We start from the raw sequence: 14,425 nt of genomic DNA, 5'->3' as shown, positions 1-14,425 counted from the left end.
TTCCCACCCCCTCATTTGAGAGCTCCTTCAAGTCCAAGCCACTCAAGTGACAGAAGATAGAGCCTATCCTCTGGAAAGAACGCTGCAGCTGGAGCTCAGCACCCTGGAATCAAATCCATCTTTATGAGCTGTGTGCCCTAGGGCACGTCACTTCACCTCTCTGAGTTTCTGCTTTCTCACTTTCTTTTTAAATTGAGTTTTCCTGCTTCCTTGTTTGTAACATGGGAATAGGGACACCTCTGTAAGATTTCAAGAGAGAACGTTCTTTACTGTATCCACCTGCGAGCCTGGCAGATAGTATATATACGTGGTAACTATTGTGGGTTGGATATGAACAAAGAAGCTGAGGTGCAGAGTCATTGCCACTGCCGAAGGGCAGGCAGAAAGTGGGCAGAGCCCCTCCGGTTCCTGGTCTGGGCTCCTTTCACTACATGTCCCTTCCTCTGGACGCAGTTCTCAGGGACAGTGGCCGCTGCCCCCGCCCAGGGAAGGGCTGCAGGAAGAGGGAGTGTGGAAAGACCTGAGCAGCTGCGGGTTGACGAAGGCGAGCAGGTCCTGGACCAGCATGAAGCATGAGCTAATGAGGTAGCCGGGGCCAAAGGTGGCCAGCAGTGTCTTCAGGAAGGAGGGCTCCCGGGCTCTGGGCCGGGCCCCTAGCAGCTCCTCATCCTCACTGGAGACCGTCCTCCCAGGTGCCGCTGAGGCTCTGCGTCTGGTCGGGGAGGAGGAAGCAGTGGGTAGGAATGGGCCGCAGGAAGCTGAGTGCCTGAGATGAGTAGGAAGGAGAGGAGAGCGGCTTTCTTGGCTCTCAGGACTGGGAGGGGGATGGACAACATGACTTTCTAGTAATTCCCCAAGAGACTGCCTTCAGGGGCTAGCTAGAGAGTATGTGAGTGGTACCCTAACTGCCACCTGAGGACTCTATCCGAGCAATGCCCAGCCTCTTACTTGCTGCTGCTTGCTGCTTCCCCGGGAGGATGCTAGGAGAGAAAAGACACATGGGCAGGGAAGGCTAGTGGGCTTGTCACTGGGGAGCTGAGCAGAGAGGGTGTAGAGGCGACATGGGGGCCAGAGAAAAAGTGCCCAGGAAGACTGGGGGGGCCACAGGGCTACCTAGATGCCCCAAGGCATGGAGTCGAGACACTGCTGACCAATCCAAGTCCCTGGCTCTCCTGACAGCCAGCTGGTAATCAGGGGCTCCTAACTGAACAAGCACTGAAGTCCTGGGCTACGGGCTGTTGTTGGGGGGCTCAGTCCCAGGGTCAGAAGTGGGCAGGATGGGAGGACTCAGGGCCCCAGCTCTCCTGGCTGGGCAGGTGGCCAGAGATGCGTTTCTTGACAGGAAGAGGAGGGATGAAATGGAGGGGCTGGCCTCTGCCTTCTTCCCTGCCCTGCCCCTGCTGAGGGAAGTCCCTGGAATCTTCTCTTCAAGTCAGGCAGGATGGGGCCGTGGTAAGAGCAGCGAAGCCAGGCAACCAGCTGTGGATTCCAGCTCTGCCACCACCAACAAGGGGACTTTGGGTGTGTCATTAAATCTGTGCCCCCCTCTTTAACAAGGGGGTAACAGAATGTACATTACGGAGCTGCCGGAGATGGCATTAATCTCTGTGCTCAGGGCCATGTCTGGGTAGAATGAATGCCATGGAAGGGGCAGCCACTCTCTGGCCTGAGCAGAGCTGGGGAGAGCTGGCCCCGCCCAGGCCTGCGTGTCCCACTTCAGGACCCCCTCCCCCTCCCCCAGCCCTGTAACCATCCCAGGTCTAGCTGCCTCCCCGGCAGGAGTCCCGGGTGCGGGAAGGGGCTGGGCGGACGGGTGTGGGGACGGGGAGAGCCTCACTGTGCTGCCTGCTTCTGCTGCTGCTTCCAGGCCTCCAGCAGCCTCTGCACCACCGTCTCGGAGCGGTCCTCCTTGTTCAGGGACCAGAGGTCCCGCTCCTCCAGGGGGCGCCGGTAGCCGCGGATGGCCAACCTGGGACAGGCAGACGGCCCCACTCAGGGTCAGAGTTTAGCAGCCTGAAGCCAGGACCAAGGACTGCAGAAAGGAGGCTCTCCCTAAGGTGCTGTGGTCACGGGAGGTGTCTCCTTCATTGCCACAGTGAGCAGGCCGGAGGTCGTGGCTTCCCTCCCCAAGTTCCCCTTCTCTCTCTTTCTGATTGACCCATGGGTCCTGGTGATGAAATCCAGGCTGGGACCTGCTTCACGGCAGCACGGCTACTGAACTGTCACCCAGGTCACAGACACAATTATCCTGTTCAAGCCGTTCTGAGGGGTGGCCAAGGAGATGGCAGAAGAGCTTAGACTAATTACGTTTTCTTCTCGTCCCTGAGCCTGTCCTCGCCACCCGTCAGGTGCAGGGCCGGGCCGGGCCCGGGAGCGGGGCTGGGGCGGGCCTGGCCTCTGCCCAAACATCCTCTGCTGTCCCACGGCCGGCTGCCGAAGCAGGGGCTGGAGTAGAGGCGCCAGCCAGGCCCAGCTGTTCAGGTCCCTGAACTTCCGGCCTGCTCCCTTCCCTTCTCTTACCCCTTACCTCCCGGGCCCTCCCTCCGGCCCAGGCTGGAGGAAGAGCCAACTCACTTTGTGAACCACCAGAAAGACAGGCGAGAGAGGAAGCCAGCTTCAGCCTCTGGGCAGGGGTTCTGGAAGGTGAGAGTGGAACGGGGGAATCAGGAACGCCCATCACCCTCTCAAGGCGGGGTATAGGGAGAAGGCCCCCTGGACCGCCAGCTCCAAACCCAGGTGACATGTTGTGGAGATGGCCTGGGGATGGGAGGGGCTGGGAGGGACTGGGAGGGGCTGGGAGGGACGGAGAAGGCTGGTGAGGTCCGGCTGAGGGCTGGAACCTCCACACCCACTCCGCCTCCATAAACACTCACAGGGTCGACATTCTTTGGCGAGAAGAATGGTGGTTTCTCCCGGAAGCAGGACAGGATGAGGGAAAAGAGCACCAGGGCAAAGTAGATGTAGAAGGTGGTGAAACGGAAGGGGTCCAAGATCTTGCCCTGGGGGGACAACGGGGAGAAGCAGCAGAGCGTCAGGCTCCTCTGAGAGAGGGGAGGGGCCACCAGGGGGGCACTGTTGAGTGAGGATGTGCCCCGTGTCAGACTGCGCCAAGCACCTCACCGACATCACCTTGTCCAACCCTCCTTGTCGCCCCTACAAGGTAGGAAGCCTTTGACTCCCAGTTTGCAGCTGAGGAAGTGAGGCTCCAGAAGGCTAAGGAATTTGCCCAAGGTCACACAGAGACTAAGTGGATTATTCCAAGCCTGTGCTCTTATGAATATATTTGACTGCCTCCCCTTGAGACAAAGAAATGGGGAGGTGCTAGGTTGACCCCCAGTATTCCTACCACCCACCATCAGCACCACCACAGATCAAGAGGAAGGCCAGGAACTGAGGAAGGTGGGAACAAAGAGGAGAACGAGATCATGGTAAGCCAGACAATTCATGCATGTCTGCAAGCGTGTGTTCATTACACAGACATGGGCCAACAACCCGTCAGACATTGCAGTTGGTGGTGGCAACAGAACAGCCCTCTGCACCTGAATATCCCACAATGGCCACACGCACACACACACACACACACACACACACGCACACGCGCACGCACACGCACACACGCACACGCACGCGCACACACACGCACACGCACATGCACACACACACGCACAAGTGCGCCCCCCCCCCCCCGCCCACCCCACCCCCACCCCCACCCCACCCCGGCCCCAGTCAGCTTCCCAGCAGAGAACAACACAAAGAGGACTGGACTGCAGAGGAGGTCCTGGGAGCTGGGGAGGGGCAGAGGGAGGGAGCCTGGAACCCAGCAGTGACCTTGAGCTCTGAGGTCACCCCCTAGGCAGGGCCGACCAGGCAGGTGGCTCTCTTTCCCCTCACCTCTGTCATGGCTGAAAGGATCTTGGAGCGGAAGGGGATGATCCCGCAGACCACACACAGGAACCAGAAGATGATGAGGACCCCCGAGGACTGCACCCCCCGCAGCCGCTCATACTGGATCAGTAGGGTGGCCAGCAGCTGTGCAGGGAGGGCCGGGGAAGCTGGGCCAGAGCACCCACATCTGGAATTGCCTCTGTTCCTCCCCATCCCATGTGGCCAGATGTTTGGGAGGTCACCCCCATCCTCTTCCCATTGGTAAGGTGTCCCGCTTTCTCAGAGCCATGGTTCCCCCGTCACAATCCCACAACCCACTGGAGACCCTCCCCTCACTCAGCTCCGGGGTCCCACACTGACCATGGTGATCCCCACCACCAAGGGGGTGACAAAGAAGATGGGGGCAGGGGCCCAGCCGTGGACCAGGCCATAGAAGGAGTAGAAGAGGTCAGTCCAGGAGACGCACCACAGCAGGACACCCAAGGCCTACAAACAGGGCACATGTTGGAGCGTCCATCCCCAGAGGAAGAAGCAACTACTTCTTGCCCCTGAAGCTACCAGACCTGTCTGGGCCTGGCCCTGAGGGCCGGGCTGGGCACTGGCTGGAAGCTTCTCAGGGTGGGAGAGCCCTGATGGAAGATTTGCTTGCACCCCCCCCCCCCAACAGGGAATATCTCTGTTGGCTGCAGCCCAGTTAGCAAGCTGCCATGGCCCCAGTGCCGGGTGGTGAGGCTGGGGAACCCTGTCTTGCCTCTGAGGGTGGGGGAAGGAACTAATTAAAAAGAGACCCCCCCCTCCCAGTGCACGAGGTCCAGGTCCCAGCCCCACCCATGGACAGCCCCGAGCCCCTGACCGTCTTGAGCCTGGAGAGGTGGGAGAGGACGATATAGCCCTGGCGGTGGTACTGCAGGTAGAACAGGTAGCAGGGCAGGGCGGCCCACAGGTAGATGCAGGGGACCCAGGCCAGCAGGGAGTTCTGGAAGCAGGGGGTGAGGTCCGGGTTGTCGGTGTGCACGGACAGATTGGAGTCCTGGGGACAGAGGGAACAATTCAGGGCTGTGGCCGCCTTCTGCAGAATTGGGCTCTCCTTCAAGGGAAGTGGCTGGTCCAAAGAGACACTCCAGGTGCGACGGGGTCTGAAGGTGTGTGAAGATGAGAGGGTAAGTGTGCAAAGGAACAGGTGTTGTCCCAAGTGTGAGCTCTCGTAAGGGGTCGTGGTTGTCCCCATTTCCTCATATTCTCTGTCTCTCTCGACTGCAGTATAAGTTAAATAAATAACAGCACCCACTTCAAGTGCACACCCCAAGGGCTTTGACAAGTTGTACACACCTGCAGGACTTCTGCCACAATAAAAAGAGAGACTACTTCCATCACTGCATGAGTTCCCTTCTGCCTTTATAACCCATCCTGCCTGGGCAACCAGTCGTCTGCTTTCTGTCATTCTAGATTTCTACTCTTTTTAAATTAATTTTTTTTTATTTTATCAAAATAATATATGCCCATAGTTGAAGAGCCCACATCCTCTCTAAGCCTCTCCCAAGAAGAGACAGAGAGCTTCCCAGAGATTTCGTGCCTCTCCTTTAAAATGGAGGAGGCCACTGGGTGTGTGTGGGCTCAGAGGAGCGAGGGGAGGTGGAGAGTCATTGTAAATGACCAAGCCCGGGGTGACCAGCCATCTCGGTTTGCGTGGGACCATCTTGGTTCTGGCACCAAAGCCTGGTGTCCTGGGGACCCAAGGAGTCCAGACAAGAGCGTCTCCTCTTGTTTTTGACTATAACTCCACTTAAGAACTTTTTTTGGAAAGAGACGGGGGGATACATTCACACACATATTTTACTGATATTGTTTCCTCCAAGACCAACAATCAACGAATCCTTTCTCCCTTCTTGCAAAGAATTGGCTGTTCTTTACGGAAAGCTCAGAAAATATTTATATAAACAATTAAAAAAAAACCCCAACAACACCCACAATCTCATCCTCTTAGAGACAATTGTTAACAACGGCTAACCCCCTACCTTCAAATTGTAAAATTAAATAATTACCATTTTTATTTTTGTCAGTTAGACAGGCACATAATTGAAAAAGTCAAACTGTAAAAAAGAAAATGGTACCCCATCTCATCACTGCTCACCTTAGTTTCACTTTCCAGAGGTGAACATGTTCAAATGTGCTTTCTTCTGGCATCGACTTCCATAATTTAATCAATTTGCTTCTTTTTTAAAATTTAATTTAATTATTTTTTTATTTATTCACTTTAGAGAAGAGAGAGAGTGTGAGTGTGTGTGTGTGTGTGTGTGTGTGTGTGTGAGAGAGAGAGAGAGAGAGAGAAAGAGAGAAGGGGGGAGGAGCAGGAAGCATCAACTCCCATATGTGCCCTGACCAGTCAAGCCCAGGGTTCTCAACGGGCGACCTCAGCGTTCCAGGTTGACACTTTATCCTCTGTGCCACCACAGGTCAGGCTCAGTTTGTTTTTCTATGATTATCTGATTGACCATTATTTGATAATCACTATTTTCTTTTGCTTTGGAAGGTGAGGCTGTACCTCTCTTAGATCCCATTCTCTTGAGCTTCCTCATCCTTTCAGTGTAGAAACACCATGGACCTTGTGTTAAACAAATTATTCAAAGTTTAGACTTTTTGACCATGTATATACTGCTCATTTCAAAGTTCAATACAAATGGTTCTTATTCCTTTCAAGCTGTGTGATCTTGGGCAAGACACTAAATCTTCACCTCTCTGGGCCTTGGTTTGTTCAGGGGTAACAATGAGGGAATGACATCTCCCTCTTGGTCCCTCTTGGCCACCCTACTCGAACAGTCCCTCATCTCTTCCCGAACAATTTCCATGGGGTTCCGGTCGCTTCCTGTTCATGCCCTAAGGGCCCAGATCCCTGTCCACTCTCCTGGTCTTTCCCTCCTTCCTTGGTCTTCCTTTCTGAGTCTCTTGGCTGGTCCCCACTGGTGGCATCGGAGTGCCCCAGGGCTCAGCCCTTTCCTCTTCTCCATCTACTCCACCTGGTCTCACCCCTCAGAGATCTCACCCAGCCTCATCTACCTACTGACTTCCAAGTCTATTGTTTCCACTCACTACTTTCCGCCCTGCTACTCGCCAAGTCCCCAGCTCCTCAGTTGCCATCCCGGCGCCTGTCCAAGGCCACCCTTACCTCCGACGGTAAAGTCTCCAAGTCTGCAGTGCACGTCCCACCTCTGTGGGCCCAGCCTGGGCCTCACCTCTGGAGAGGCTTTTCCTTGCTTAATCTTGTATGGCCTTGGTGACTATTCCCTGAGAGTGATAAAGGCCCCTTATGTTTAGTGGCACTTTATTACAGCACTTAGGTGGTCATTAACTGGCTGGTCGATTCAGAACAATTTCCAGAAGTAGATTGGAGGAAGAGTGTTAGACCTAGCTTGCGGAAGAGAAAGCAGGCTCCACCTGCTGTGGTAACAGGTCCAAAGACACCAGGCAGCAGGGGTCTGGCACAGGTACCCAGGCCGTCTTGTGATGCCAAACTGGGGTTTCTCCCCACGCCGTGCCCCCTCGTTGGGACCTGTGGACACATCCTCTCTCCGACAGAAATGTGAGCCCTGAGGACAGACGCCAGGCTTCATCTTACTCCTTTTCCCTCCTGCCCCACGTACTCCAACCCCCAGCACAGCGCCAGCGACGCACGACGAGCCCAGAAATGATCCCTGCATTGATTGACAAGGGAACCCAAGTTCAAGGGCATGAAAGGGAACCCCTGCACACGCGTACAGTCAGTGGCATGGCTCTTTGAGGCAGGTGGGGAGGGGCCACAAGAAGAACCAGACCCCAGTGCCGAGGACCCCGTGTGGGTTGCCCCCTTTGAACTGTGGGCAAGCTCTTTCAGCTCGCTCGGTCTCCACATGAGTCATACTGGGAGTCATGACAGCATCCTGGGCAGCTCCCCACGAGGGAGAGAATGACAGCAGCATGTCTTGACTCAAACAGGGCGACACTTGGGAAAGCAGGTGGTGGAGCAAGAGCCTGTTGGGACTTTGTTTCGGTTGCATAGATAACCTGCACTGTGGCAACAATCAAGAGATCTTGGGGGTGTGAGGACTCAGCTGGCTGCTTAGACCCATGGGGAGGTGCAGCCTGGGCTCCTTTTCTTCAGATCAGCATGTCTCAGCTGGCAAAGCCCTCTCCAGAAGGCAGGGGGTACCCACCCATGCCTATGTCCCTAGACCACCGACTTCAGAACTGGGATGTCAGTGGGACGTGTCCTGCATGCACAACAGAGCTGAACTCCTGCCCACCCCCCTCCCCAGCTGTCCACCCTGAGGGACGGCAACCCTTTCCTTCTCTCAGGACAGAATCCTTGGTGTCATCCTGCTTTCTTTCTTTCTTTCGTTTTGTGAGAGAGATAGACAGGAAGGGAGAGAGATAAGAAGCATCAACTGGTAGTTGCAGCACTTTAATTGCTCATTGATGGCTTTCTCATATATGCCTTGACCAGGGGGCTCTAGCTGAGCCAGTGACCCCTTGCTCAAGCCAGCGACCTTTGGGCTCAAGCCAGCGACCATGAGGTCATATCTATGATACCACACTCAAGCCGGCAACCCCATGCTCAAGCCGGTGAGCCACACGTAAGCCGGCAACCTTGGGGTTTTGAACCTGGGTCCTCAGCATCCCAGGCCAATGTTTTATCCCCTTTGCCACCACCTGGTCAGGTAGCATCATCCTTATTTCTTCTCTTTCTCTCACACCCACATCCAACCCTCCAGCAAACCCTGATCACTCCACCTTCAAATGATCAGGCTGAACTAGATGAGAACGCTAAATTCGACTGTTCTTATCTATAAAAAGGCAACTTCATCTGGTTCTCCTTGATGTATCCAGAATCCTACCCCTTCACTCTGTCCCTCTTTCCCATCTGGATTATTGCCATAGCCCCCGAGGGGTCTTCCTGCTCCTGCCCCTGCCCCTGCCCCCTCCCCCCAAGTGCCCTGGCTGTCTTTCCCCGCACAGCCACTAGAGGCCCATCTTTATGAAACCTAAGCCCGACCATGCTACCATGTTACTGCTCAGGTTCAAAGCTGCCAAGGACTCCCCATTTCACTGGGAGTAAAAGCCCAAGTCCCCACGTGGCCCTCAAGACCGATTATCTTTCTCCCCCACCTCTCTGACCTTATGTCCCCCCACTCCCTTCTCTCACCTCACAGTTGTCACCCACACAGTTCCCACAGTAACCACAGCTTCCTTAATAACACAATTAAACAGCTGGATGGACCTGATAAGGTCTGGTGCCCAGAATGGACTGCACGGCAGGGGCCCATTCATGGGTGCTGATGCGGAAGTCCCTAGAGACCCAAGCAGACAACTGGAAGTGAGAACACTAGAGCCCTCACCCCAGCTGGGCCACAGCTCTGTCAGGGACTTCCCAGCCCCTTCTCACCCAGACTTGTTGACAGCCTCTGTCATCAGAAGAGCAATTACTTCCTTAATCCCCTGGGCCAGGGAGAAGGGGGAGAAGGGATCAACCGACCAGTTCATTTATCTCAGCTGAAATGGAGGTGCAGAAAGGGCAAGGACCAGCCTGATCCCCGTTCACACTGACCTACGGGGCTGCACTGCGGTCTGGAAGGGCCAGGGGTTGGGCAGTAAAGCCTGGCAGTGCAGGGCCGGTCTACGGCTCACAGGACTGGCTGGGCTGGCCATTTCTGAAGAAAGCAGTGCCAGCCCACACCTTTGGTATTGGAGCACCACTGTGTTCCAGGATCATCCTTTAACGTTCACAACAGCTGAGACCCACGGCTGCCAAGTGATGGGCCCTAGTTCACATGGGCTGACACCAGGACTCGAACTCGGGCAGTCTAGCTCCAGAGTCCTCACCCAGAACCATGGGGTTCTACAGGGGTTATACCCTGTAGGGCTGCAGCATAGCATCCTGCCTAGGGGATAGGACACACCTGTCCAGATCACCTGAAACATGAGACATCCCCTTTCAGCCTCATGCCCCGCCCCCAATCACCCCGCCCCCAATCACCTCCCGGCTTAGGTTCTTCTCACAGAGCTGAGGGAAGGGGCTGCCCTCACACAGTAACAGGCTAGCTGGGGTTCTGGGAGCCGTTGGACTAGAAACCTGAATATCCAGTTAGGAGGAGAAATTCAATCTGAGGGTTAAGCCCCAATTAGTCCCCTCCCCCAGTACCACCCCCCACCGTGGGAACCAGCCCCGGTGGGGGAGGGGAAAGGCCCAGCCACCCAGCAGTGCACACCCAAGTCTCACTCCTTCTCAGGGATTCGACTCCACCTGTTGCCCCAGAGACAGTCCCACTGGGTTGGGTGGATACAGCCCAGGGACTCTGACTCTGTCTCTTGGGTGGGCCAGCAGGCAGTCCCCGTGGGGACCTCCCTCCCTGGGGCCTGGCCTGGACTCCAAGATCATTCCTCTGACTGGGGGCCAGCAGACAGACTTGGCCAAGTCCCTGCCAAATGCTACTTCCCTGACTCACTTCCTTTTCTTAGTGAGGGAGCAGCAGCAGGGTAGGAAGAAGCCAGCCTGGGGTCCGCAGGGACCAAACCCTCCCACCAGGGGCCAGGAGCTCAGAGGTTAACGCCATCCAGCACCCACTTTGCTCCTTCCCCCAGCTGGGATGGAGGCAGGAGATTCTGGGGGCCCCGGCCTGGCAGGGGTGACTGGCTCCTCAGGGGGAGGCGTTGGTGCTCACCTGGCTACCACAGGGGCCCTGTCACTGCCAGCTTCCCACAGCTTTGCATGTCACCGTCTTTATTTGAGAGTCAAAGTACATTGAAATCAAAGTCTTGTCCATTACTCATAAGTTCCGGCAGCCACCTACTCAGGCTAGGCAGCAACCCAGAGGAAAAGCCTGGGAAGACTGTGACATCCCGGAGCTGGAAAGGTCAGAGGACCCTAATCACGGCCTTGCCATATCCCTCCCCCACCCCTTCCCCAGCCTTGTCTCGGAGTCCCAGAGTCAGCAATGGGCGGCTAGACCTGAAGGGGGCCCCAGAGCCCACCTAAATTCAGCGGGGGCCCAGAGACAGCGATTGGCCCAAAGTCACACAGCTAGTGAGTGGCAGATAGGGACTATCTGGAACAGAGCAGGGGACACAGGGAGCTGAGCCTCTGAGGGACTAGGGCTTTGCCATTCATTCCCTAGGGTGGGTAAACAGTCAAGGGAACAGTGAAGGTGCAGGCACCTGACCAGTGACAGACCCGCAAGCCTCTCCCAAAAGCTGCCACTAGGTAAACTCCGGACCTAAAGTGGGGAGAATGCCAGGGAAAGGGAGGCCTGGAAATCTCAGCAGAGGGACCCACCAACCCCTCACTGGCCATGTCTTCCCTCTACCTGCTTGGTCACAGAATTTCAGGGTGGGACCCCAACTCCTGCCTTGATTTGAATCCAGTGGTGGGATTCAGCTGGTTCATATCTGTTCAGCAGAACAGATACCTAATTTTTTGTTGAGTTCAGTGAACTCATTGTTAAAATGGCACTTGTAATCAGGGTTCTCTCTCAGGTGGGCACCTGGGCAGCTGCCCAATGTGGAAATCACAAATTTATATTCCTTGCTCTCTCTCTCTCTTTTTTTTAATTTATTCATTTTAGAGAGGAGAGGGAGAGACAGAGAGAGAGAGAGAGAGAGAGAGAAGAGAGACAGAGAGAGAGAAGGGGGGGAGGAGCTGGAAGCATCAACTCCCATATGTGCCTTGACCAGGCAAGCCCAGGGTTTCGAACCGGCGACCTCAGCATTTCCAGGTCGACGCTTTATCCACTGCGCTACCACAGGTCAGGCCCCCTTGCTCTTTTTTGACGTTCATCCGTTCAACAGTGTATTCTAAGCGTCCATAGTCATGTTCATTCCATCCATAGGGGAAAAATATTTAACGAAATTATGCTTGTAATATTTATTTATTCATTTCATAAAACTCATTCTACCTTTGATGAAATACTGCACTTTAATTTCTTCGCGTTTGTTACTTCAGTAAACAAATATAACCTAAAGAGAAAAGGTGCCAAACAACCAGGGGGTGACAAGCTGTCAATTGTTTCAGCTTTGTGTTACACCCAAATTCCCCTGAGATATTATGAGTATTATTTAATATTTTTTCAATTCCATTTTAAAACTTTCTTATAACATAACCTAGTTTTGTGTACTTCTTTTATTATTCTTATTTATTAAATTCATGAAATAATAGACTACCTTTCAGTACATCATTTTGTTATACTTAAAACGGTCATTAGGGCAGAGAACCAGTTGTTAAATGATTTGAATCCCACCACTGCTTGAATCCTCTCTCCACCACCATCCCCACCAAGCGGTCACTGACCATGCGCTTGCACACCCCCAGTGACGGGGAAGCTCGCTCTTTCTCAGGCAGTCGTTCCCATCTTTGGACAGCCTCTTGGTCAGAACCTTCAGGTTTCTGAGTCATCATCAGCCTCCCAGGAGCTTCCTGGGGCCATCAGATCAAGGCTGATTCTGCAAATAGGCCAAGACCTCCTGCAGGTAAACAGCCACAGGCCCTTCTCCGACCAGGCCTTCTCCATGCATGTCTTCATTACCTGGGTACTGCTCAGAGCAGAGAGCAGTCCTCCGGGTAAGGGACCACAGGGTACAGTGAAGGAACACCCTACCTCCTTTGTTTTAGAGGCTTCTCTGGCTTTATAGGCTCTGGGCAGTTTGGTCATAGTTTATTCTTTTGGAATTTATTTCTGTGTAAATTCCCAAGGCACTCTCAAGAGATGTTGGTATCTGCCCCAAAGTAGGTAGAGGTGAGAGAAAGATTAAAAAAAAAAAGAAAAGAAAAGATAAATGATTCATCCAGTACCTGGTGTGTGTCTGCACATGTCCAAGGGACATAGGCCCCTCAAGTCTGCTACCCTCAGATTCATCTGGGGCTGAAGATGATGGATTTAGCCACAAAATTCCCAGTAAACAGCTAGAGAGGGAGCCCCTGACCCAACAGCCCAGCCAGCCCCCTTCTGGTCGGCCTTGCCAGGTCTCACACCCCTTTCTAACTCGTTCCTCTTCACCAGGAATATCACAACCTGTCAGCCATAGAGAGGTTTTTAGTTCTCAATATCATTTCACATCCCCTATCTCATTTATCTCCACAAGAATCTTCTGAGGTGGTTAGGAGATAGGTTATTTCCCCATTTCTCAGGGGAAAAAAAACGGAGGCTGTGAGGCTAAGATAGTGAAAATACCTGGTAGAGTAAACAAGCGCCTCCCAGGGGCCTGAACCATGCCTATCCCTGCTCCCACCTTTTAACTCTTGGCTCAGGATCTTCCTGGCTGCCCTGAACTACTGTATTTCCCCATGTATAAGACGATCCCATGTATAAGATGCACCTTAATTTTAGAGCCCAAAATTTGAAAAAAAAATGTATTACATAAAGTTATTGAACTCAAGTTTTATTCATCATAAAATTCATACAACTCCTCAGCACAGTCAAAACTCCATTAGTTTGTCCTCATCTGTGTCTGATGACGAGTCACTGTCTTCAACAATGAGCACAAAAACAAGCACAAAAAAGCGGGAAATCCAAGTAGAAAAATCTACAACCACTGTGTAAGACGCACCCAGTTTTTAGACCCCAAATTTTTCGAAAAAAAGTGCGTCTTACACATGGGGAAATACGGTACTTCCCACAAGGCAGGTCACCCACAAGCCCCTAAGATAGAAGATCTGGGGCAAGTCTACCTGAATAACACACAACACAAACAGAAGACAAACTAGTCCAGCACAAATGAGTCGCCCAGAGTTCCAGGCTGTTAAGGTAACAACGGGAGCTGAGGCTCCCTTGTCTCAGCTGTGCAAACCTTCCAAGGATGAGCTGGGAAGCTTCCTGTTTCTTCCTATCCCACCCCCAGTCAGCGCCACGCTGGGTACAGGCTGGAACAACTCTCAGGAACCAAGAAGATGACTGGTGGTCCTCACTGGGGTGAGAAACAGTGGTCACTTCTCTTGTCCTTTGAGATATCCAAGCAGACCCCACATGGACCACAATCCTCAGACCTGATATAGATGCACTGACTCCTGTGAATCCTGAGGTCCTCAGAGGTGATATATACATCTCATGAGCCACAGAAAGTTCAGGGACAAGTGGACCCAGAAGCCCAATGGAGCACAGTCAAGCAAGGACAAAGTTGGAAGAACATCCCAAGGTCCCTCCTTCCCAGTCCAGAACACTGATTGTAGTATGACCATGACAAGTTCATTCCCAGCCTGGCCCTCAGTTTCCACAGCTCTACAATGTGGGGCTGGGCTAGCTGCGCCAAGATCCCAAGCTCTGACATTCTTGAGTTCTTCAATATCATGGAAGGGTAGAACCAAAGGATCTTTCAGCTTGGAACGAGAAAGGAATCCTGAGCATCCCAATTCCAAGTTCCTCAAAGCCTGTCTCTGTACAGTCATAAGCTCTCAGGGTCACCTTTTCACCCAGGAACAGGGGGCCCTTGCACTTGAGGCTTGGACACATCTGCCCTCCTTGATTTGTAAGCCCTCTGCTTATGGTATAGTGTGACATCATGACCATACCACAGCCACACT

The 14,425-nt window shown here is 53.6% G+C and overlaps 1 protein-coding gene across 2 annotated transcripts in view; it reads right to left on the bottom strand.

Annotated features, from left to right (window-relative positions):
- ABCC3 (ATP binding cassette subfamily C member 3) overlaps positions 1–14,425 on the bottom strand; it is a 46,752-nt gene that overhangs the window by 30,560 nt on the left and 1,767 nt on the right. Inside the window, exons 2-8 of one of the 2 annotated variants that reach the window (XM_066364561.1) lie at positions 4,739–4,915; positions 4,246–4,371; positions 3,892–4,029; positions 2,874–2,999; positions 2,575–2,636; positions 1,838–1,969; positions 521–766 (exon numbers count right to left, since the gene is read on the bottom strand). In XM_066364561.1, the coding sequence (XP_066220658.1) occupies positions 521–766; positions 1,838–1,969; positions 2,575–2,636; positions 2,874–2,999; positions 3,892–4,029; positions 4,246–4,371; positions 4,739–4,915 (1,007 nt within the window). The remainder of the gene's footprint in view (positions 1–520; positions 767–1,837; positions 1,970–2,574; positions 2,637–2,873; positions 3,000–3,891; positions 4,030–4,245; positions 4,372–4,738; positions 4,916–14,425) is intronic. The other variant, XM_066364562.1, reaches the window with a different exon arrangement.

The sequence above is a fragment of the Saccopteryx leptura genome, chromosome 2, assembly GCF_036850995.1.
Source record: "Saccopteryx leptura isolate mSacLep1 chromosome 2, mSacLep1_pri_phased_curated, whole genome shotgun sequence".
Lineage (NCBI taxonomy): Eukaryota > Metazoa > Chordata > Mammalia > Chiroptera > Emballonuridae > Saccopteryx > Saccopteryx leptura.
This window is presented reverse-complemented; position numbering and strand designations above follow the sequence as displayed.